This window comes from Cyprinodon tularosa, unplaced genomic scaffold (genome assembly GCF_016077235.1).
Source record: "Cyprinodon tularosa strain WSP-4 unplaced genomic scaffold, ASM1607723v1 ctg5, whole genome shotgun sequence".
Lineage (NCBI taxonomy): Eukaryota > Metazoa > Chordata > Actinopteri > Cyprinodontiformes > Cyprinodontidae > Cyprinodon > Cyprinodon tularosa.
In genome coordinates, this window is record NW_024039229.1 from 2733534 (window position 1) to 2757660 (window position 24127).

Sequence of the window (24127 nt, forward strand, 5' to 3'; positions counted from 1 at the left end):
AAGACTCTGTTAAAGTACCAGCAGGATACTTTATAATAATGATTGTTTTAGTTACTTTTAATGGGACAATAATCCCAGACGTAGGGCATAACAAATATAGGAATGCTTTTCCAAAACTATGGACATTTTTCTCCCAGTCTACTTTAATCCAGATGAAATAGATTGAAGGGAAGATTAAAAACTTGAGGAGACAGAACAAAAGTTACAGTCCGGTCCTCAGAGGCTTCTGTCCTGCAACTTTCAGATGATCCAACACACCGTAATGAAACGGCTAAACTGTTTCCTCAGCATGAAGTCAGGTTCTCCCAAATCTAGCTAGAAATCTAATTTAATGGTACTAAATCCGAGACACATCTAAATGGAGTTCGACACCTATGATCTCCTTCTCTCTTCTCAGTAATCTTGTGAAATCTTCTAAGGAAAACACTAAGTGCTGATAAAACGTATAAAGAAGAAGGACCAGCAATTAATTCACAGGTAGCAGGAAAAGCATAGGTAGAAGCAAAGGACTTTCCGACTTTCCGCCTGCTGAATAAATGTGCTGAAATCATAGGCTGAACCTTTTAGAGTGAGATCATTCTGCTGGAATAACAGATGGAAACCAGTAGTTGAATAGGATAGAACTTTACGTAAGTCTCTATTGTTTTTATTTATACTCAGATTTTAAGTCACCTTCTTAAAGCATCAGAATGTTGGTTTTCTATTGGATGCATCATTTGTATTCATGTTAGCTGCTAGCAATGGTAACATCCAGATGGATTCAGAGAAATAACTTTGTTTAAACTGGTAAATTATAAAAGTGGTTCTTAGATTTGTTTGTATCCTATCAGAGGGTAAAAGTGTCTCCATGGCTGCTGCTTCTGTAGCTTCAAATTGATCCATCCTTAAGTTTTCTCTCTAAATGTCTCTTTTCTGTTAGGTTCCTTTTCTCCGCAGTTGCGGCATTCAGCGATGCGAGTTATGTTTTGTCTCTGCATGCAGCAGGAAGCCATGCAGTTCACCTCAACTCCACGCTTTAAGGACTTTTAATCAACTTTGCTTTAATAATGTATTGTGATTTGACTGAAGCGATAGATTTTGTTGCCAAAGGGTCCTGGCATGATCAGACGGTCCGTGGTGCAGAGCTAAATCTGCCAGAAGTAGAACAGACTGATTAACCTACAGTGCAGGAAATAAAGTATTTCCTTTTTTTTTTTTTTATAGCTACAGTAATTATTTCCTAAAACCTAATATATGCTGCTCTCAGTATTTACAGCCACTATAATTTATTTGTAATAAAAGACAGGATGTCTTAAATCAGTGGAAGTTTGTTTTGCTTTCCAGGATTGTTTCACTTCCCTTCTGCTATATATTGGAAGGTTTTCTTTCAGAATTTTTTTAAAAATATTAATTAACTTTTTATTTTAATCACTCAGACTCAAAATCATCATTTTCTTTAATTTAATTGAATAAACTGATTGATCAGGGTAAATCGGGGTAAATAAATCAGGGTATTTCTTTCTCATTTCACTGTAAAATATGCTTCTGTTGCATAGATTTTTAATTCACATAAATTGCACCATAACTGTTGTGTCAACTAATGAATACATCTCCAAAAAAATATATTTTTTTTTCTGAATGCGTTTTTAGAGCCAACCCGATGCTAAATAAGTCTTCATTTGCTGTTAATTGTCTTGGTCTTTCTGATTTGCAGAGAGGTAGAGCAAGATGAAAGCAATCGGAGCTGCGGTACTTAGCGCCGTGTTCTGCACCGGTAAGCACAAACAGAAGCAGTCATTTGGGAGGAAGTTTAGATAAATGAATGTTTGAAACAGACTTCCTTCGGAAAACAAGCTTAATGATTTAAGTAAAAAACTCTCCATTGAAGCTAAATGAGGTTGTGGTCTGTTTTTCGTTTCCTCTCGTTTTCTTTCTGTTGTTATGGAATATTGTAATCAGACTAATTTTGGGCAGCATTTACATTTCAAATATTTTCATGTTTAATGTAGAAGTTGTTTGCTTTTCAGAACAAAAGAGCTGATTATATTCTTTCTTTCTTTTTTACACAGTTGTGTCAGCATCTTCTAAAGGTAAAGCTGCTTGTTTGGATGATGATGCAGGAATAAAAGAAAACTTTTTAAAAGTTAACAGCTTCCTGTTTCTCGCAGTCAAAGATGAAAGCAGGACGGCCTTCTTCGGCGAGGACGTCCACATCGAGGTCTCCTCCTGGAACGACTCGGACGTGGTGTTCAAACCCAGGACCAACAGCTCCTACGAGGTGCATGTGCTGCGGGCGGGACGGGTGATGAACCAGAACAAGTCTGAGGTCAACTCTCTGGGCCACGTGGTGCTGAAGGACGTCCAGGAGGAGGATGAGGGGCTTTACATCATCACAAGCAGCAGGAACTCCAGCATGGTCAAACACTTTACCCTCACAGTCAGAGGTAGGCTTCCTGCAGAGAGAGGAGGCTGCAGGAGATTCTGCAGCTCCTCCAAAGAAACTGCACCTCTTCTGTTAGCATTCGGCTAATTAGGCACTAAATAAAGACATGCAGCTTCAGCCTTTCTGTGATTTAATCTGGATGATAAATACACCAAATTTTTTAAACAGATAATCCCCATACAAAGCTTCAGCAGTTAAGAATCGTATATCATTTCTATTCTCTGCATGTAAGAACATTTTTGTCAAAAAAAAAAAGTACAAATGCATGAATTTCTCAAACTCAACACCGTTAAGCATAGTTAGGGAAAATAAATCATGTTGAATAAATAATGTTTATATATTTCCTTGGTATTATTGTTAAAACAACCTTCTCTAACATCAATTAGGTCATAACTGTTAAAGAAAGACTATTATTCAAGTTAAACAAGTCTGACCTCTGCTGGCAGCTGATTTAGCTCAAAATTCAGAAAAGTTAGCATATTAGATAACTAAATAGTTTTAAATAACAGAACGACTGAATGATGAATAAATAAAGTAAATATAACAGAAAACTGTGTCAAATTAACATAAAAAAGGAAATTTTAATCGTTGTGACAAGAGTTTTAAAACAAAACATTTAAATACCCAAAGTACATCCATAAAGATGAATCAGTTATTCGTCATTTGTCAGACTGACCTTCAGCACATGACTAATTTTAATCCTTCTTTGACAATAATCTGTGTCTCTATCTTTAATCCTCTTATATTTATTAATTCATTTATTCCTGATGATCAGACTGCGCCTCGGAGCAGGTGGTGAAATATGGCGATACGTACATCATCCATCTGAGCCGCATCGAAGGCCCCATCACACTGGAGTTCAGGTACGTTAGGAAACCGAACCCGTAACAAACATGGACTCAGTTTGTTTTACATGTAAACATCTTAAAAGTTTGGAATGCATTTGTGTTCAGACCTATTTAGTTGATATTGATGACCAACGTTCTATAGGTGCAAAGGTCTTTATGAAACGACTCCAGCTCAGTCAGATGAGATGTGAGTGTTTGCTCTCGGTTTATTTATTGAATCTAAATGTTTTACTTTGAGTAGGCCTGTCAGGATCTGCAAGTTGGGTATTGGTTGTGATTTGTATGGGTGATGGCTTGCCATACATAGTTATTTTCTTTCCATTTGGGGTTTTCCGTACAAGTTTTTTTTGCTTACATGTTTTCTAGGTGTTTTTTTAGTTTATTTCTTTTGCTTATTTTTATGTGTGTTTAGTTGGTTTTGCCTTTACTTTCACTAGACTTTATTTCAGTTATTTAAAAGATTCTCCTTGGTTCCTTGTTTTATTTTTTTACTATTTAATTATTTCTCTCTCTGCCAATTGTAGATTGTTTATTAGGTATCATCATCTTGCTTTGCTGCATTTGAGCATCTAACTGCATTCTGGTCCAAATCAATGATTAATTTATTTGATATGAACGTTACATGTACATTGGGTAACCAGATGGACTGATTGGGTGTGTTAGCACAAGCGCTACTTTTCAACATTAGTCCATAGAGGGGCATTTAGGACATGATCACAGTTACACTATATCTAGAGAAAGAAAAAAACATTTTAAATTTATATTAATGTGAATAAATCTGTCCTGACCTTAATCACTGTTTTGACGCTCTAATAAAGACGTGACATGGCCATTCTAACACATTTTTACTCTTTGCTCTGAACCAGTCCTTTAAATATCTGGCTAATTACGAAGGAGACCCTCTGACCCGCTTTCATGTCTTTAGCAGCCTTTGTCGTTTTCCACCAGGATCTTCTTGTTTTTTTGCTCCATTTATCTTCCCACCAAATCTGACCTGCTTTCCATTCTCAGCTTCCCAACATCATGATGCTGCCATCACCCTGTTTCACCCTCCATCTATTCTTCTGCACAAAGACAATGGCTGTCTCCGAATGTCCACCCTTACCCCTAAATCCCTCAATCACTATATACACTGCAAAAAACATCTAGAAATAGGTAAAAAATGTCTTAAATTAGGTGCATTTACTCTTAATTTGAGCAGGTAGATAAGATGATCTGCCAATGGAATCAGTATTTTTACTCCTAAAATAAGATAATTAGATAATATACACTTGCAATAAGACAAAGAAATATTTTTTTTCTTATTTTAAATGTAAATTGTCTTGTTCCATTGGCAAAGTGTCTCACTTACCTCCTCAATTCAACAAAAATGCACTTAATTTGAGCAAAAATGACTTGTTTAGATTTCCATAGGGGACTATATATTGGACTTTATAGTGAACTCAGTTAACTTACCGATCGGAAAGACGATCACTGCTTTTCGCTCCCCGTTGGTCACGTAACTCCTCCTCCACTGCGCGGTGCCTGCGCCATCTTTGTTATTTGCCACCGGTGTCAGAGACCAACTGCGGGCCGCTGTGGCAGCAAATCCCATAATGCTTTGCGAGGAATTCTGAGATATCTGCTCTTAGTGACCATGGATGATCACTACTTTTGAAGGTTCATTGTGTGAAATTTAGAGTCCACTACTTTTTCAACCCCTAGATGTTCGTGCACACATTTAAAATGGTGTTACCACTATATAGTGTCCTATATATAGTGGTTAGGGTGGATCTGCAACTCCACCCAGGTTCCTGCAGGGCTCTGAATGCTCTCTGTTCTTAGGTTGAATTTACAAACAGGAGGTCTGTTTTAATGAATTAACTGGCGCGTGACGGCAACTGGTTTAAGGGCACTTTATTTAGGGGAATCAGAGTAAAGTGGGCTTTAAACAAATGCACAAATAGTTTTTTTTAATCAAATTTGCACTAATTTGTGTTGGTCTGTCACATAAAACTCTAAGAAAAGATTGTTTAGTTTGTTTATTTCACTAATCAGCATATTTTTACTGACTGGTCTGTTTCGGTTTAAATATCCACTAAATGTGATTTCCTGTCTTAAGGCCCACTCTGGTCAGAATCAACCAGACGTTCGTTCCGTACACCTCTGAGCCCCCGCCTGTGCTCCTCTACAACAAAACCACGGTGCTGGGAGAAGATTACGTGGACCGCCTGAGGGTGTCGGAGAGGCAGGTGGTTCTGCACTCGGTTCGGATGACGGATGAAGGAAGCTTCACAGTTCTGGACCGAAACGGTCACACCAAGATGAGGAGCTGCCTGAACGTCAGAGGTGAGGAGGCGTCTGAGCTTCATCTGCAGCTTTACAGATAAAACCTGATCCTTAGTCTCATGTTTAAAAGATTAGCTGTAATAATCAGTGGAGAATTTTGCTCCTTAATTATTTTAAAAAGGTCAAGTTTCCAGATTTTCTTTTTTTATTTCAACTTCACCTAAACTAATACTGTGCCCACTTTAAAAAGGATGGGGCTAATCTCTAAAACTTTTTCTTTTCTCCGTTTAAAGTCGATCAGTAAATGTTTAAACATTTAAGCTCTAAACCAGCAGCTTATGGACTCATAAACAAGGAGAAACAGATTTCAACAGAAGAGAGAAACTAATTTATTTACATTTATCCAGAGATATGCATCAGAATCACACATAAACATGGAGGAATGATGGGAACAGCTGATGCTAAACAGGACTGAGCAGGTGCTCCATGGATGATGAGTCCCGTCCTGCAGGCACCCAAAGCAGAAGAGCAATAAACAGCAGGTACAGAGAGGGCAACACAAAGACAGGATGTTTGTCACAGTTCATCCACCGCTCAGCTGCTGCCTGATGATGTGGGCGGGTCACCCTGCAATTAGTCACATTATTCTCCTGTGAGGGGGGTAGAAGTACTATGAAGGCTTCTTTGTATCGATGCTTTTCCTGCTGATCTGAACTTTGAGTAATGTCATCTGAAATATTATATGCATCGAAATCTTTCAGTCTCATGTGTTGCATAAGATTATTTAATTCAGATGCATGAAACATTTTTTTTTCAGACTGAGCCTTAAGTACAGGTATATTTTTTATAAATTCAGTTTCATTATATATGCACTGCAAAAACCATCTAAAGAGAAAAAAATTCTTAAATTAAGTGTATTTACCATTAATTTGAGTAGGTAAATAAGATAATTTTCCAATGGAATCAGTATTTTTAGTCTTAAAATAAGATAATTAGATAATATTCACTTGAAATAAGACAATGCAATAGTTTTTTCTTATTTTAAATGTAAATTGTCTTGTTCCATTGGCAAAGTGCCTCAAATACCTCGTCAAATCAAGAAAAAATGCACTTATTGCAAGAAAAAAATGACTTATGACTTATGCACTGGAAAAACGACCTAGAAATCAGTAAAAAGTTCTTAAATGAAGTGTATTTACCCTTAATTTGAGTAGGTAAATGAGATCATTTGCCAATGGAATTAGTATTTTTACTTTATTTTTTTTATTACAAAAAAACCCAAAACAATTTGTGCTTTTTCTCTTCCATTTCATTTTTGAAGAGTGCAGAATGTCTGTTATTTTGTCCAGAATAATGTTGCAAAACATGTTTCTGTGCTCTACCAGCAATAAATATTCTCCTGTCAGAAAACGGAAGCTAAAAAATAACATTGTTTAACCCTGTGGGCTGTGAGTATAAGAATAAAAACTAGTTTTAAACAGAACTATGACTGCATGGAGAACTTTTGTTGAACGAATGAAATGGCAATTTATTATTCTGGATGCTGTGTTGTTCAATCAATATCTCCACTGGAGCTTAAATCAATCAGGGATTTATGTTTTTTTAGTCCTTGCCTGTAAAACCAACTTTTGAAAGTTCCTCTTTATCACTTATTGCTTTAAAACTAAACCTAAAACTGTTGTTTTCTGTCAAAAATGATGGAACAGATCAATGTTGAACTTTGTTATCAGATTTCTTTTCATGTTGCATCATTAAATAACTAAATTACTTATCACTGCTGCCAGATTATTCATCAGTTCTGACTAATTTACATCTAAATTAAGTAAATGTTAAAAAAAGCTGGATTTATGTGAATTGTTTTGCAGCTTTCTTCATGTTTACACTCAGTATGTCATGGTCTTAGTTCTGCCATTCTTTACTTTGCTCCTTGTTTTCTAGATTTATTGGTTTAATTCCAGTTTTGTTGTATTTCTAGATTTATATTAGTTCTCATGTTTTCCTGTTGTCCCCTTTTGCCCTCTTGTGTGTGTGTGTGTATGTTCCTTTCCCCTTGGCTCCCTCGTTGTCTCCTCTCACACCTGTTCCTTGTCTGCTCGTTAGCCCTCCCTTTGTCTCTCTCTCCTATATATGCTCTCCCTCTGCTCTCACTCTTTGTTGGTTCCTTGTCTTTGCTGTCCTCCCGTGCTGTTGTCCACATTCCTCGTCTCTCCCTGGCTCCTCGTGTTCGGTTTCCCCCAGATGTCTCCATAGTTCTGATTTGCTTTGATTATTAGTTGGATTTTTGCATTCCTGCCTTTGTTACTGTTTTTGCCCCCATTAAACTTCCCAAGAGTTGTCCTCAGCCTCTGCCTCTGCATTTGGGTCCAAACCACAACTAAACCCTGACAATAGGAACCAACCACAATGGACCCAGCAGAGCCCAGTCTGGACACCCTAAGGGACTTTTTCCTCAATCTAGGCAATACTCTGGACTCAATATCCAACCTTACACCGCCTTGGAAGAGGGTGAGTGCAACCAGCCAACTTAAACAGATTCTCCTCTCAAACTCCACACTCATTTCTCCCCCAGTACTATCTGAACTGTTTGAAGAGTTGGAGTGGAACCACCAAGCAGCCAGCGCCCAGCTCTTCAGCAGACCTCCACCACCGAAACCATCTCTTCATCTCCTCCCTACCCTGCTGTCAATCGCCTCCGGTCCAGTTCCACCATCTTCACCAGCTGTTGGTCCCCCCATGCCGTCTGCCTCCTCCAGGCGTAAGCGCCACCGGGGGAGGAAATCCACTCCCTCTCTGGCGGGTCAGCCTGACGCCTCCACTCCCTCTCCGGCGGGTCAGCCTGACGCCTCCACTCCCTCTCCGGCGGGTCAGCCTGACGCCTCCACTCCCTCTCCGGCGGGTCAGCCTGACGCCTCCACTCCCTCTCCGGCGGGTCAGCCTGACGCCTCCACTCCCTCTCCGGCGGGTCAGCCTGACGCCTGCTTCAATCCCACTCTTCTTCAGGTCAGTTTCCCCTATGGCCTTGGCCGTCACCTCCATGACCAACAGCTAGCCCCATCCTTAAAGAAACTCATTATTACACCCCCTACAGTCAGTGCTCCCCATATTGAGGAGTCTCAATTATGGACCTTCTTTTATGGGGAGAGGGAGGATCTATTCCCTTTCCTTCCACCTCCATCAGTTCCCTGTCAGCCAGCACATCTCAAGCCCTTTAGCGGGCCGGTTTCCCTAGCTCCAGAGCCCTTTAGCGGGCCGGTTTCCCTAGCTCCAGAGCCCAGTAGAGGGCCGGTTTCCCTAGCTCCAGAGCCCAGTAGAGGGCCGGTTTCCCTAGCTCCAGAGTCCAGTAGTGGGCCAGATTCCCTAGCTCCAGAGCCCAGTAGTGGGCCAGATTCCCTAGCTCCAGAGCCCAGTAGTGGGCCAGATTCCCTAGCTCCAGTGCCCAGTAGTGGGCCAGATTCCCTAGCTCCAGTGCCCAGTAGAGGGCCAGATTCCCTAGCTCCAGTGCCCAGTAGAGGGCCAGCTTCCCTAGCTCCAGTGCCCATTAGAGGGCCAGTTTCCCTAGCTCCAGTGCCCATTAGAGGGCCAGTTTCCCTAGCTCCAGAGCCCATTAGAGGGCCAGTTTCCCTAGCTCCAGAGCCCATTAGAGGGCCAGTTTCCCTAGCTCCAGAGCCCATTAGAGGGCCAGTTTCCCTAGCTCCAGAGCCCATTAGAGGGCCAGTTTCCCTAGCTCCAGAGCCCATTAGAGGGCCAGTTTCCCTAGCTCCAGAGCCCATTAGAGGGCCAGTTTCCCTAGCTCCAGTCCCCCTTAGCGGTCCTGTTTCCCTAGCTCCAGTCCCCCTTAGCGGTCCTGTTTCCCTAGCTCCAGTCCCCCTTAGCGGTCCTGTTTCCCTAGCTCCAGTCCCCATTAGCGGTCCTGTTTCCCTAGCTCCAGCTTCCCCAGTGCCTGTGCCCATTAGCGGGGCAGCTTCCCCAGTGCCCATTAGCGGGGCAGCTTCCCCAGTGCCCATTAGCGGGGCAGCTTCCCCAGTGCCTGAGCCCATTAGCGGGGCAGCTTCCCCAGTGCCTGAGCCCATTAGCGGGGCAGCTTCCCCAGTGCCTGTGCCCATTAGCGGTCCAGCTTTCCCAGTGCCCATTAGCGGGACAGCTTCCCCAGTGCCTGAGCCCATTAGCGGGCCGTTTTGCCTAGCGCCAGAGACTCCTGAGCCCATTAGCGGGCCGTTTTGCCTAGCGCCAGAGACTCCTGTGGCCATTAGCGGGCCGTTTAGCCTAGCGCCTGAGACTCCTGTGGCCATTAGCGGGCCGTTTAGCCTAGCGCCTGGGACCCCTGAGCCCGCTCAGAGTCATCCTGATATCCCTGAGCACACAAGTAAAAGGCTCTCTAAAATAAAGCTCAGCGGGCGCTCCAAGCCTCCACGGCCCCTCAGCGGGCGCTCCAAGCCTCCACGGCCCCTCAGCGGGCGCTCCAAGCCTCCACGGCCCCTCAGCGGGCGCTCCAAGCCTCCACGGCCCCTCAGCGGGCGCTCCAAGCCTCCACGGCCCCTCAGCGGGCGCTCCAAGCCTCCACGGCCCCTCAGCGGGCGCTCCAAGCCTCCACGGCCCCTCAGCGGGCGCTCCAAGCCTCCACGGCCCCTCAGCGGGCGCTCCAAGCCTCCACGGCCCCTCAGCGGGCGCTCCAAGCCTCCTCTGAGGCTGTTCCCGTGCCGCAGTCGGCGGCCCCCTCTGAGGCTGTTCCCGTGCCGCAGTCGGCGGCCCCCTCTGAGGCTGTTCCCGTGCCGCAGTCGGCGGCCCCCTCTGAGGCTGTTCCCGTGCCGCAGTCGGCGGCCCCCTCTGAGGCTGTTCCCGTGCCGCAGTCGGCGGCCCCCTCTGAGGCTGTTCCCGTGCCGCAGTCGGCGGCCCCCTCTGAGGCTGTTCCCGTGCCGCAGTCGGCGGCCCCCTCTGAGGCTGTTCCCGTGCCGCAGTCGGCGGCCCCCTCTGAGGCTGTTCCCGTGCCGCAGTCGGCGGCCCCCAAGGTTCCTGCAGCTGCGTCTGAGACGGCGTCCCCCAAGGTTCCTGCAGCTGCGTCTGAGACGGCGTCCCCCAAGGTTCCTGCAGCTGCGTCTGAGACGGCGTCCCCCAAGGTTCCGGCAGCTGCGTCTGAGACGGCGTCCCCCAAGGTTCCGGCAGCTGCGTCTGAGACGGCGTCCCCCAAGGTTCCGGCAGCTGCGTCTGAGACGGCGTCCCCCAAGGTTCCGGCAGCTGCGTCTGAGACGGCGTCCCCCAAGGTTCCGGCAGCTGCGTCTGAGACGGCGTCCCCCAAGGTTCCGGCAGCTGCGTCTGAGACGGCGTCCCCCAAGGTTCCGGCAGCTGCGTCTGAGACGGCGTCCCCCAAGGTTCCGGCAGCTGCGTCTGAGACGGCGTCGCCGGTGTCCTCCAGAGGCCCTCCTCCGTCCTCCAGAGGCCCTCCTCCGTCCTCCAGAGGCCCTCCTCCGTCCTCCAGAGGCCCTCCTCCGTCAGAGACGGCGTCGCCGCCGGCGTCCTCCAGAGACCCTCCTTCGTCAGAGACGGCGTCGCCGCCGGCGTCCTCCAGAGACCCTCCTTCGTCAGAGACGGCGTCGCCGCCGGCGTCCTCCAGAGACCCTCCTTCTTCAGAGACGGCGTCGCCGCCGGCGACCTCCTGGGGCCCTCCTCCTTCAGAGACGGCGTCGCCGCCGGCCCCCTCCAGAGAGCCTCCTTCGTCAGAGACGGCGTCGCCGTCCTCCTGAGCTTCTGCCTCGCCTCCGGCCTCACGGCCGCCCTCCAGAGACTCTTCCTGGCCTCCGGCCTCACGGCCGCCCTCCAGAGACTCTTCCTGGCCTCCGGCCTCACGGCCGCCCTCCAGAGACTCTTCCTGGCCTCCGGCCTCACGGCCGCCCTCCAGAGACTCTTCCTGGCCTCCGGCCTCACGGCCGCCCTCCAGAGACTCTTCCTGGCCTCCGGCCACACGGCCGCCCTCCAGAGACTTTGTTTGCCCTCGCCCACCTTGGGTGGGTTGTTTTGGTTTTGTTTGGACTCTGCGTTTGGTTTTGTATTTCGTGCCCTCCTTCCTGGTTCCCCCTCCGCCCACCCAGGGTGGGTTGTTTTTTGTTTCTGGACATTTTAGGGCGTCTGGGATCCGCCCTTAAGTGGGGGGCACTGTCATGGTCTTAGTTCTGCCATTCTTTACTTTGCTCCTTGTTTTCTAGATTTATTGGTTTAATTCCAGTTTTGTTGTATTTCTAGATTTATATTAGTTCTCATGTTTTCCTGTTGTCCCCTTTTGCCCTCTTGTGTGTGTGTGTGTGTATGTTCCTTTCCCCTTGGCTCCCTCGTTGTCTCCTCTCACACCTGTTCCTTGTCTGCTCGTTAGCCCTCCCTTTGTCTCTCTCTCCTATATATGCTCTCCCTCTGCTCTCACTCTTTGTTGGTTCCTTGTCTTTGCTGTCCTCCCGTGCTGTTGTCCACATTCCTCGTCTCTCCCTGGCTCCTCGTGTTCGGTTTCCCCCAGATGTCTCCATAGTTCTGATTTGCTTTGATTATTAGTTGGATTTTTGCATTCCTGCCTTTGTTACTGTTTTTGCCCCCATTAAACTTCCCAAGAGTTGTCCTCAGCCTCTGCCTCTGCATTTGGGTCCAAACCACAACTAAACCCTGACACAGTATGTTTATTTTTGCTTCTCTAGATCATCACAGTTTCCTGCATTCTTCCTACGGAGAGAACCTGAAGATGAAGCTCTACCAGCACTACTCCAACCTCAACGTGGTCTTCAGGTCCAAAAAGGACAACCAGGAGCGCGTCATAGTGAACCAGGGGGCTCTGGTGACGCCGCTGGACCCTCAGCTGGAGGGACGGCTAACGGTGGACGGCTCGGTGCTCGTCCTGAAGAAGATCCACAGCACAGATGAAGGAGTCTTCAAAGTGACGGACCTGGCTGGCTTTTCTGTGGCTGATATTTACATCAGTGTAGAAGGTAATGAAGACGTCTTTTATCAGTTCTTATTAAAGCCTCATTTTGACTTGATATTAATGACGATGGTTCGATCTGAAAGCTTCAGCTGCGGCAGATTTAATAATTATGAACCTCTCTGGTCTAATAAAGAAATCACATTTGCACTTTGGTTCAGAAAAAAATATTCTTTACAGTGCTGATAAAAAATAAAAATCCTTACTTAATGTTTTATTCTTCTTCTGTTGTTATGGCTCAGAAACAAGGGGCCCTAATGAATGAGAAAAAATCATTAAAAATGTTAAATGCTGCCAAAATTTGATCATTAATAAAAACCTAGAATCAAACATTAGAATAAAAACAGAAACACGAAATTACAAAAAGATAAAAACAAAAAAACAAATCCAACGGTCCTATGCCACTATGTCACGACAGCATCTTGATGAAATCACTCCATTGTTATGGACCCCTGATTCATGCTGACGTCGTCATGGGAACAGAAAGGTTCCACCATCTTTCCCTAACAGAACAGGTGTGATAAAAACATCCTACATACCAAATGTGACCCGTTCCAATCGGCTGGGTCTGAATCTCAGTCACTTCTTAGGCTTTGTTGGTATTAACTAGTTAAATTCATTTAGACTTAGCTTTGTAACTAGTATAAGAAAAATGGCTTTTAGGTGTAATTCTTTACCATACTCCATCTACTTTTCTTTAAGATACATTTTTGTAGGAGTATTGCCTGTGAATAAACTTACATTCTACCATAAGTAACCTCTGAGATCAGGTGAATAAACAGCAACAGTAGACGTTGCTGCACTGCAAAGAAAGATAAATAAATCAGTTTTTCTTTACGAAAGTGTATTTTTACTTCTCTTGTGTAAGAAAAACAAATTCCCGATGGAATAAGAACATTTATATTTTAAATAAGAAAAAAAAATATCTTGTTTGTACTGCATAATATCTCATTATTTTATTTTAAGTGCAAACATGTTTCAATTGGCAGGTCATTTTTTCCCTTCTCAAATTGAGGGAAAATTTTAGGAAATATGTACTTTTTAAAATCTTAAAATCACTGTTAGCATTGTGGAAGTTCTTTATCCTTTCCTAACTTTTTGATTACATGCTGTAAGATTTAGAGGTTTAACACAAAGAAATATTTGTTACCTCTTCCAGAGATTTTTTAAAAATCGTTTTACAAGAATTTGCATATAACTCATTGTCTTATTACATCATGTGAAACATAATACTTTAATTTAAGAATAAAATAAATGTATTTGCCCTTAATTTTCCAAAGGATTGAGTATTTTTGCCCTTAGAATAAGAGAATTCAACACGCTGAAATTAATATGAGATAATGGAATTGTTTTTTTGTTATTTCAAAAGCAAATGACGTATTTCATTGGAAAATAGTTTGCGTCAGTGAAATTATATATTGAGTTTTTATGCATTAAATCCCATATTATGAGCCAGAAAAAGCTTTTATTTTAGCCATTTTACTCTTTAACTCTTGAGTCATTCCAGATTTGCTTCTCTTTCTGAGTAAAGCATTTGGATAGTCTACCTACCTCATGCTGCAGGACAGACTTGCTGCTTGTTTTCAGGCCTGATGTGGGAACAAAGCCACGTCTGTTCTACCTGCTCTGTATTCCCGCTGGATTTTATTTCACATCACAGCAGAAAGGTCACATGAGTGCAGATTTATTATATTTCCAGCCATCCATCTGGATCTGCTCCTTGGTTTTGTCAGTAACTGTAACCCTGTTGGTGTGTCCGAGCGTCCTTCGTATCGACTTTGATTATATTCCTCTGCAGTCAAGGACAGCGCAGCCATAAAAATGACAGATTACAATATGGCTACAGGGGTTATGTTGTATTGATTAATGCATGAAAAGGAGCAAAACATTTGTCTTACATCTCTTACATAACTCCTCATCATCTTACCTTTCCAGACTTTCCTCTGAGACATTTCTCTGCTCTGCATTGCAATGATTTCTCTATTGCAGCCCTTAGATGCTAACTGACCACTGCGGCTCCTCATTAAATACATACAGTCCCTCTAAATGCCAAAATCAATCCTGCAACAGATGCATTTGAATCTGTGGCCTTTAATTATCATGCATCTGATCATGCATCTCAGAAGCCCTCATGATCAGATGTCACCTTTCAGGTCTACATGCAAAATAAATAAACTCAGACTTTCTGACCTCAGAAGAAGCTCAGGAGTTTTGTTTTGTTTTGCACCTTGTCTACAGCACTGATGAATAGAGGATCTCCAAGTGTGTCCTGTTAAAATGGATTCCTCTTGTGTTTATTTCCAATTTGAAGAGCCATGCTTGCAACTGCTGAAGCCTCATTATTTCCCCTCATGTCTCTAATTTCCAGCCTACCAGCTGCCCCCCGTGGCTGTCGCCATCCTGTCCATGCTGGGCCTGATCGTCTTCATGGTGCTGGTCTGCCTGCTCTCCTGCCTTTACAGGATTCATAAAAGAAACGAGAAGAACAAGAAGCTGACGCTCATCGCTCAGCAGGCCGGGAAGGGAGACGGAGAAGCCTTCAGACAGGTAATTTTCTACAGCTGGGCTTTATTTTTTTACTGTAGATTATTTTTAGAGAGGGATGTAAGACGCAGTTTGATGGTTTCGGAGGAGCTCAGTATTAGCGCAGCTTGTTATCCAAAAAGAGTGACGTGTGTGACAGTTTGAGGGGGATTAAAGATAGAGGACGGTTCTGCTCCTGCTGTGGCAGTCAAGATGGTCGGCTTCCTCGCCTGCAGAGCCGGTCCTGATGAGAGCCGAATTCAACGAAAACCCCATGAGTGACGAAGAACCATGGGGACATCATTATTCCTTCAACCCTCACGCCAGCTCAGCTAAGCAAAGCTCACATTTTGGTTCCTGTCACACCCAGGTTCAGTGAGGCTGGTTGCAGAACAAGGAAGTGGAGTTTTTTTTAGGCTGCAGTCCACTAAGGGCTCAAAGCCATCTGTCAAAGAAACTTCCCTAGCTCCTATATTCAGATCTGAGCAAAATAGAGTGAAACTATTGTTGAGCTGGAGGAGTATCAGCTGCTGCACTTAAATAACTCCTTTAAAATGAGTGGAAAGCAGGACGGCATCCTGTCAACACATGAACAAGAACGGCTTTAAAAGCTGGATGCTGTTCTGGTGCTTTTAAAGTAAAAGCCACCACAGAGAGTGAGAAGAAAAGCCTCATGATTTGATTAGTAATCTCCATAACAACTGAAAGCCTTTGCATCCCACATGCATTGGTGAGCGCTTCATCTTTTGGACCAATTTTAATATATATTTAGCATTACAGACTGAAGGCAACCAACAATAACTACAACTTTGCAGGTGCTCTTTAAAGCATAACCTTTCACCTTACTGTCACTAAATTTGAGATGTATATATATATTTTTTTTCAGGTCAATAGGTTTCAAAGCTCAGTGCAGACTGACCTGAAAAAAAATCACCATGTTACCTGAAAGCAGCGATGTTTTTAGAAAAAATCTACCTGGATGGGGCTGGTGGTTTTTCATAAAGGCAAAAAAACAACAAACAAAAACAAAAGAATGAAACAAAAAACAGGAAAATAATGAATCTTTTAATACAGTGAGTCTCAGAGTTAAAAGGCTGCAGACCCTAAACTAGCACATTATCATGTCTTGATATGGCAAAGGCAAAATACATCACTTTCCTCTTTGAAGGATGGTTTAATAAAAATGCCAGAGTCTAAAATGAAATGTTTCAAAGGGACCAAACAGATATGGCTTCTGTGTCAGTGAGTCATCATTAATAACAATTGAACTTTATTAATCTCCCATTGGAGAATTTTACCTCTACATTTAATTAATTAATTGATTGATTAATGGATTAATTGTAGGGTTAAGGGTCTTGCTCAGAGACCCAGCGTGGCAGTCTGTGTGTCAAGTGTTTCAGTAACTGCACCCCACCGTTGAAAGTGGTGGACCCATGACTTTAAGAGTGTAGCTGGATTTACTCAGACAGAGCAGTAGACACTTTTTCCATTCTATTTTTTTTTTACTTATTTCCCCATTTTTGTCTTGAGGTAAAAACCTCAGGACAGAAAGACAGTTAGGATGATTAGTGAACACAAAATATAGGACACACAAACTATAAATGGCTTCAGAATAATTTAACCAGTCTAATCTCCATATATACATGACAGAGTTTTACAAAATGTTGCACAATTATTGCATCTTGCCTAGACATTTAGCCATAAATACCATATAATACAACCCCATAAAGCACAACATTAGCAGGTCAGTGCAACACGGTGGGAATGGGGTTCGAAATCAGAACCTCAGGATTCCAATCTCTATGCCAATCTCTATTCCAATCTCATTGTCTCTCTTATTGCTTTAGTATTATGCTTACTGTAGAGGTGCCATAGCAGAGATGGGGAGCTATTATATAGGGGCATTGGCCCCTGTTGGCCCCTGTCTAGAACCACCCTTGCTTGACAGGGCCTAATCCGTCACTGAATGAGTCATGGCACCCAGAGTGCTGCTTTACAGCAGCCTGAGCTCCTCCTACACACGGCAGCTAACCATTAGAAGTTACAGTTCTCCATTTTTTCTCCTCTTTTAAACGCCTTAAGTATGTGGACAAAATGTCCATCTTTTAGCATTTCATCCACAATACTGTGGCTCATAGTTTCCCCAGTCTACACAAACAACTGCAAACAGTAAAGGTCAGGGTTGGCTCCTTTTCCTGAGAAGAAATATGTGGGAATTACTGCGATAAAAGAGAAGAGGAACAGTTTGACAACATCCAATATATAACAATAAGTATAAGAAGGATTAGGTTTCATTAAATCCCAGTTCAAACTATAAAGAATATTTTGAGTTTAAGTTGTTTATTTTATAGCTCAGCAGCTAAAAGTTAGCTGGACTCTTTTGAGACTTTTTTTCAGGGATTTTCTATTATTTTCATAGCGGCTCACATTTGCACACTTATAGACTCTGATCCCAGTTCAAAAAGCTTAAAATTAATTCTTTGTTTCTCCAAACTAAAACCACATGAATGCCATCCACTGTAGGTGGAACCCATTTATGATACTATTAATAAAAACTCCAAACAACCCCTTTTTAAAGGATCCAAACTATATTATTAAGCTTTAAAATTCAGCTGAACTTGGCCTTTTTGTGACTTTAGCACAAAGAAATGTTGTTTCTTAAACCCACATTAATAAGCCTAGTTTTGTGTTTCTTTGTAAAGATTTTTTTTCTTTTCCACTACCTGAGAAAATCAGCACATTTCTGCCTTGAGCATCATGATTAGCTGACAAATTACCATGCATTTATTCATTTAACTCCTACCAGGAAACATTTGATTTGTACTTTGTTCTATTGTTCATGACTGATTATACTTTTATGCTTCTAATCAGCCTTTGGACAAGGTGTTTATTTAAAATAATGAACTATGTTCTACAAAAGAGCCTTTTTTTTAGGAAATTACAATTTTTTATCCTTCTTTAAACATGAATTTTGAATAAAACGACTTATTATCTGTACTATTGTTGCCCTGCTTTATACCGGCTGATTAACTGATTTTGTAATGTGAAGTTAAACCTGATTATTCACCAAAAATAACATCTGAATTTCAAATAAAAGGCTTACCTTTTAAAGAGCACCCACACATTAGCTGCATAAATTATTCATTATTCTGAACAATAGACGCGTAATTCTGACATTATGGGCTTAATTAGAAACAATATACGTCTCAATCAGCTGTAGACTGAATAAAAAGGAATACATATGGGATCCGTTCCATATCTTAACATCAAAACGCTGCGTTTTGACATTAGAGATAATTAGCGGGAACTATTCTCTGAAGCTTTTTGCTTAATTTTGAGTGTCATTTGAAGTTGATGTTCCCCTCTTTCCTCTAGCAGTCTTCACAGCAAATGTTGCTTGAAAGTAATTGAATCTTCAGAGCAATTAAAACGCCACTGCAGGCAGAAGAGTCGCTCATCATAAACAACAGCCGCAGAGACTGATCGCTTTGCAGGGATGATTAGGTTATACCAAGTGTTTGCAGTAATGATATGCCACATCACAGGCTGCGATTATTTATGCCTCACTTCAGGTCACAATTGTTCTGGGATGTAAGTTAATAAATGTTTCAGACTTTACGTACGGGAGGCCTGACGGCGCTCTTACTACTAAATCCAACAAATTTAGCCGTTTGACAGCAAAGCAGATTCTTTACATGAATATCAGAAAAAAGAAAATTGTTTTCACTTACCTAAAATTCTTCCTGTAGTCTTTAAGTCTACAGGAAATATGTTAATATTAATTCTGATGGAAACGGCTTCACATGGTATTTCAGCCTAATTTTGTTGCTTTAACAAAGTTTAAAGGAATAGTACACCCAAAACATGATTAGCCTTCATTTTCTACTCACCTCCATGCTGAACAACACTCTGGAGTACTTTTTTGATATCTCAAATGCATCTGGAGATCTGGGAGGCTTCTTGCTGTCTGCTGACATTCAAATAATGGAGGTCCATGGCGCCCGAGACAGGTCCATAAAAGTCCACAAAAACGTGTCAATATTCCTCCATACTGCTCGTCCAATGTAATCCAAGTGTCCTGAGTGGGTAGCATCCAGAATTTACTCGAAACGAAGTCATTTAGAATGTTTTTAGAGCATAAACAGTAGTGTATAGGATTACCTAATAGCGCCCCCATGCGCGCTCGCGATTCTACGGAAGCCGGCAGACCAAACCAGCGCATTCAGCTCGGCAAAGAACTCATGCTCTTCCTCAACACTGAAGTCCTCAGACATTTTTCTTTCGTTTCTTTCTTTGCACAGGTAAACAGCACATTTCTTCTTCTACGCTTGCATTATCGGCAGACCAGACGCTGAATGCGCACTCTCTTCCGGTTTGGTCTGCCGGCTTCCGTAGAATCGTGAGCGCGCATGGGGGCGCTATTAGGAAATCCTATACACTACTGTTTATGCTCTAAAAACATTCTAAATGACTTCGTTTCGAGTAAATTCTGGATGCTACCCACTCAGGACACTTGGATTACATTGGACGAGCAGTATGGAGGAATATTGACACGTTTTTGTGGACTTTTATGGACCTTTCTGCCTCGGGCGCCATGGACCTCCATTATTTGAATGTCAGCAGACAGCAAGAAGCCTCCCAGATCTCCAGATGCATTTGAGATATCAAAAAAGTACTCCAGAGTGTTGTTCAGCATGGAGGTGAGTAGAAAATGAAGGCTAATCATGTTTTGGGTGTACTATTCCTTTAAGATAATTTATTCCATGTTAATTTTTCTTTTGGTAGAAAAGCTCACTTAATTCACTTTTCACTACTAACTTTTATCAATGTTTTTTTTACAAAGTTTTATTCGATCTCCATTCTGTGCAGAATAAAAATCCATAGAAATAACAGGCAATCTAATTGAAGAATTCAGCAATGAACAATAGAAAAACTAGGAGCTTAAATGCCAAAGCAGAAAGATAATAAAGGAACCAGATCGGCTAATTAAGGAAATATAGAAAAGCTGTGCCTGAATAAAAGCAGAGAAGCTGAGGGAAGGAGACTAATTAACATGAAGGGAGCTAAATTAAGACAAAACGAATCCACCAACTGAGAGGAAAGACTAATACAGGTATAAGATAAATAGAAACACGTCTAAAAACTAAAGAAAAATTAATAAACAAATATGGGAAAACATGAGTACTAATAATAGGGAAATAAACAGGATATGGCAAGAACTTTTGAACATAAATGAACAACAAAAAAATTATAAAAACACAAAAGAAAACCAAAGTCAAAATACCTTTGGATAATGACAAATACTGAACAAAAAAAATAAGTGACATAATGAGATGCCTGTTTCCAGAAGTACAAATAAACTTTTTATTCAGACAAATATATTATTACGTCTTAGAAATATGTTGGCCATGTTTGATTTTGAGGTTCAGGTTGGTTTGGAACCTCTGCGCTTCACATTATTTTAGTCCTGTTTAAAGCTGTGAAATGGCAGCTTTGCAAAATCAGGGTTAGCTTCATTTGAGATGTTTGTGCAAATAAACAAATAATTTTATTTTGGCTTTGTTGTAAATGTAAAAACATTTCAAATATAGATATATAAATATAGATATATATATATTTATCTTACGAAAAATAAAAGTATTTTCTAATATTTTAAATCAGCGGTCCCCAACCACCGGTCCGCGGGTCATTTGGTACCGGGCCACACAGAAAAAAGTATATATATATATATATATATATATATATATATATATATATATATATTCTCTCCCAATTACATCAGTCGGTGCAACTGTGCCTCTTGACACAGGTTAAATCAGGTCAAGACTCATCCTATCTATAACATCCTATCTTTGTGAAGCGGGATTTTCTGCGGTTACAGCGACCAAAACAAAGCTACGGAGCAGACTGGACATCAGGAGCACACTTAATGTGCCATTGTCTCCGATTACGCTTAGATGGGACCGGCTTGTTGTTTTATTTTTAGGCTGTTTGTATTTGATCCGTGAAAATATTGTCTGACATACAGCGGTCCGTGGTGCAAAAAAGGTTGGGGACCGTTGTTTTAAATCATAAATATGTTATAAGAGAAGGGTGAGGTTACATTAATGTAACTATTGTATCAATTGGATCCCTCTGGAACCGTTAAATGTTCATTAAAGGGACAGCGTGGGTTTAACAAGTTTCTGTAAGTAGCTCCCTATATCACCAATATGGGTATCCAGGATGTGTGGGGTCTGCAGAGATGTTAGCAGTCCTTTTCTCCAGCCTAGATTTGTGCAGGTATTGAGGGAAGGTCAGTCCTCAAGATCCTCAATGTAGACCTAAAAAATAAAAGAAACAGATTACTAAACTATTAAATATCTACACATTTTTAACATTATCCTGATAACAGCAATAACCAAACTTCCTTCACTTTAGCAGATCCTCTAGTGAGAAATATTTTCAGTTCTTCAGCCGACGAACATTTAATCTTCATCTGTCCAATCTGCTCCAGCTTCCTCAGCAGATTATTCAGAGTTCTTTGAGATTTTATCATTAACTTTGCATTTTAGAAAAAAAATATGTAATTTCTCTTGTGTTACAGCTGTTCATGAGCATTAATGACACCTCTGCTGCACAGTATTTCAGTTCATTCTTCTGTCGAATCTTTCATTATTTCTAAATGTTAGAAACTTCGTTTTGTTTTGACCATCAGATGTGGTTAAACTTCTGTTTACTTTTGCAAACTTTCAAATCTGACATGGTTAATCTACTGTCATTGTTTCTGGAGTAGAGGCGTGTCTTTCACACAGATGGATGTTTCTCATTTTCAAGCTAACAGTGTTGCATGTGTGTTACTTTCCTTCTTCTAACAATAAGGAGCTTCAAACGGCGCCTCTTCTTGGTGAGAGATTCCTATTCTGGCCTCCTCTTGTATCTCCTCCTTTGTTTTTTATACGCAGGGAGTTGTGCTGTTTATGTTGCGAAACAAGTTCTTTAAGTCAAATCTTTCTGTGACAAACCTTCTGGTGGCCATTTTCAGAAATGTGTGTGTTCAGTATCTTTGAGACTGTTTGCGATAACATAAAGCCATTAAAGATATCGAGCACTTAATGACTCCTGCAGAGCCAAGAGAAACTGCAGCCATCAGACCTAATGATGGAGCAGATGTTGATTGAAGACCTAATTTGACAAAAAAGTCAATGAATTACTTCAAGCTGATCGGAACCAAGACTTAAACAAAGTGTCTCTGTTATCCTTATAGACTTGTCAGGATTCATGTGACTCGGCTGCAGCTGGAATCAGCTCTTATTTCATTACAGGATGTACAATAACCAGCAGCAAGGGATAGAAAACAAAGTTGGAAATGAGTTTAACTTAAATGATTTGATATTAAATAATTCGGACTTATGTATCTTGGTTGATTTTTTTTAATTTTTTTTATAAGAAACCAGCTGCTTTCTCTGGTCCAGACATTTGTGTTTTAGTGCTGATAAAAAGGATAGAATCACTCCTGGTGAGTCTGGTGGATGTGTTACTTTAAATTAGATTATTTCATTTTGACGAAATATAACAAAATTTTTTAAAATAAAGTCATCAATGATCTGTTGCAAAAAAAATATCAACACCTCCCAGGGTTATTGTCCTACTAAACTAGTTTTAGAAAAAAAACTTGTATGATTAATATTTTGAGAGTAAAACTTCAGTAAAAATGAATAAATATTCCTTAAAAGATTTCTTAAAATTTGCAGACTTTTCAAGTTCTTTTTAATTCAACTCTGAAAAAGTCACGAAAACAAATTTAAAGCACATGTATTCTACTTTTTTTGTCAGGCTTGTCAGAACAGAAGGACCCAATTTTCGAGGCGAAAAGAGAGTTAGGTTGGACAAAACGTTTATTTATGACTGAACTGTAGAGAACAAAGTATGCGTCTAAGGCAGGGACCTCTGCAGGTAGAGAATGCAGGTTAGTGACCAAGTCTATCTGACAGAGGATGATGAAGAACATGCGAGTCACTAACCTGGTCTTAAAGTTCAGTCCGTGCCCTGAGGATGAGGTTGATACCAGCCGGTCAGCTACCAACATGTGCCAACATGCGTTGGAATTCTGGAGGTCAAAGAACAGGCAGGAAATCAAAACTGGGCAGAAAAAGGAAGGCAGGATTATCCAGAAGTTGGTGAAGATTCTCAGTTTTCCAGGTCATAGTCATTCCAACAAAGTCAAAAACATAAAAAAACAAACCACTGGACTTTGTCTTCCAAGCCGAGACGTTTCACTTCCCATCCAGGAGGCTTTCTCAGTTCAAAATGTCTGGAGTAGCATTGAGTTCCAGGCTTATAGAATGGCACAAACAAAGCCTGGTTATTATTTTTACTGCCTTGCTCACGTTCCAGCTCTCAAAAACCAACAACACAGCGATAGTTTATTCCTTCCCGCTATCATATCGCCTCATCGCCTTGCAGGGGGCCAAAACATCAACAATGACCCTAAAGACTCCCTTTTCAGCTGCATGGGCCAGTATCAATTGTTGCAGGCCAACAACAATCTCAACGACTCCCCATTACTAAGGGGCGGACCAGTTTTTTTGGTTCAATTTGCATGTTTTCTAGGCCATAACAAGGCTTTTGTTTGGGCTACTGTATAAGCCAATGCTACTCCAGACATTTTGAATTGAGAAAGCTTCCTGGATGGGAAGCGAAATGTCTTCACACTTGGAAAACTAAGTCCAGTGGTTTGTTTTTTAACTTTTTAACTTTGTTGGATTATCCAGAGAGCACAGCCAAAGCCGGTTTTGAAGACATGCTCAGGATTCAGAACCAGGAAATCAGAGATCCGAAGAGGTACCGAAGGGAAATTCAGAACGGTGTCAAGAATCACATCCAGGTTCGGTACACAGGCAGAATCCAGCAGGAGTTCGAGGACAGGTCAGGCAAACAGATCGGAACAGGGACAGGCAGGCGCACAGAGGTCCAGGGTCCAGGCAATCAGAAACACTCAGATACGGTAGAGAAACTCTCAACAAAGGGTCGAATAATTTGGCCCTAATGACTGGATGGAGGGCTGGCTAAGTAGAGGCTGAAGCAGGTGGAACAGATGAACGGTAATGAGAACTGGGCGGAGCTAAGCAG

General features: G+C 42.0%; 1 protein-coding gene across 1 annotated transcript in view; it reads left to right on the plus strand.

Moving 5' to 3' along the window:
- The window catches only part of LOC119795033, a 42451-nt gene that overhangs the window by 5939 nt on the left and 12385 nt on the right, over positions 1 to 24127 (plus strand). The window contains exons 2-8 of the mRNA XM_038302853.1: positions 1694 to 1753; positions 2049 to 2069; positions 2148 to 2423; positions 3198 to 3285; positions 5372 to 5598; positions 12213 to 12500; positions 14862 to 15040. Of these exons, the coding sequence (XP_038158781.1) occupies positions 1708 to 1753; positions 2049 to 2069; positions 2148 to 2423; positions 3198 to 3285; positions 5372 to 5598; positions 12213 to 12500; positions 14862 to 15040 (1125 nt within the window). The 5' untranslated portion in view covers positions 1694 to 1707. The remainder of the gene's footprint in view (positions 1 to 1693; positions 1754 to 2048; positions 2070 to 2147; positions 2424 to 3197; positions 3286 to 5371; positions 5599 to 12212; positions 12501 to 14861; positions 15041 to 24127) is intronic.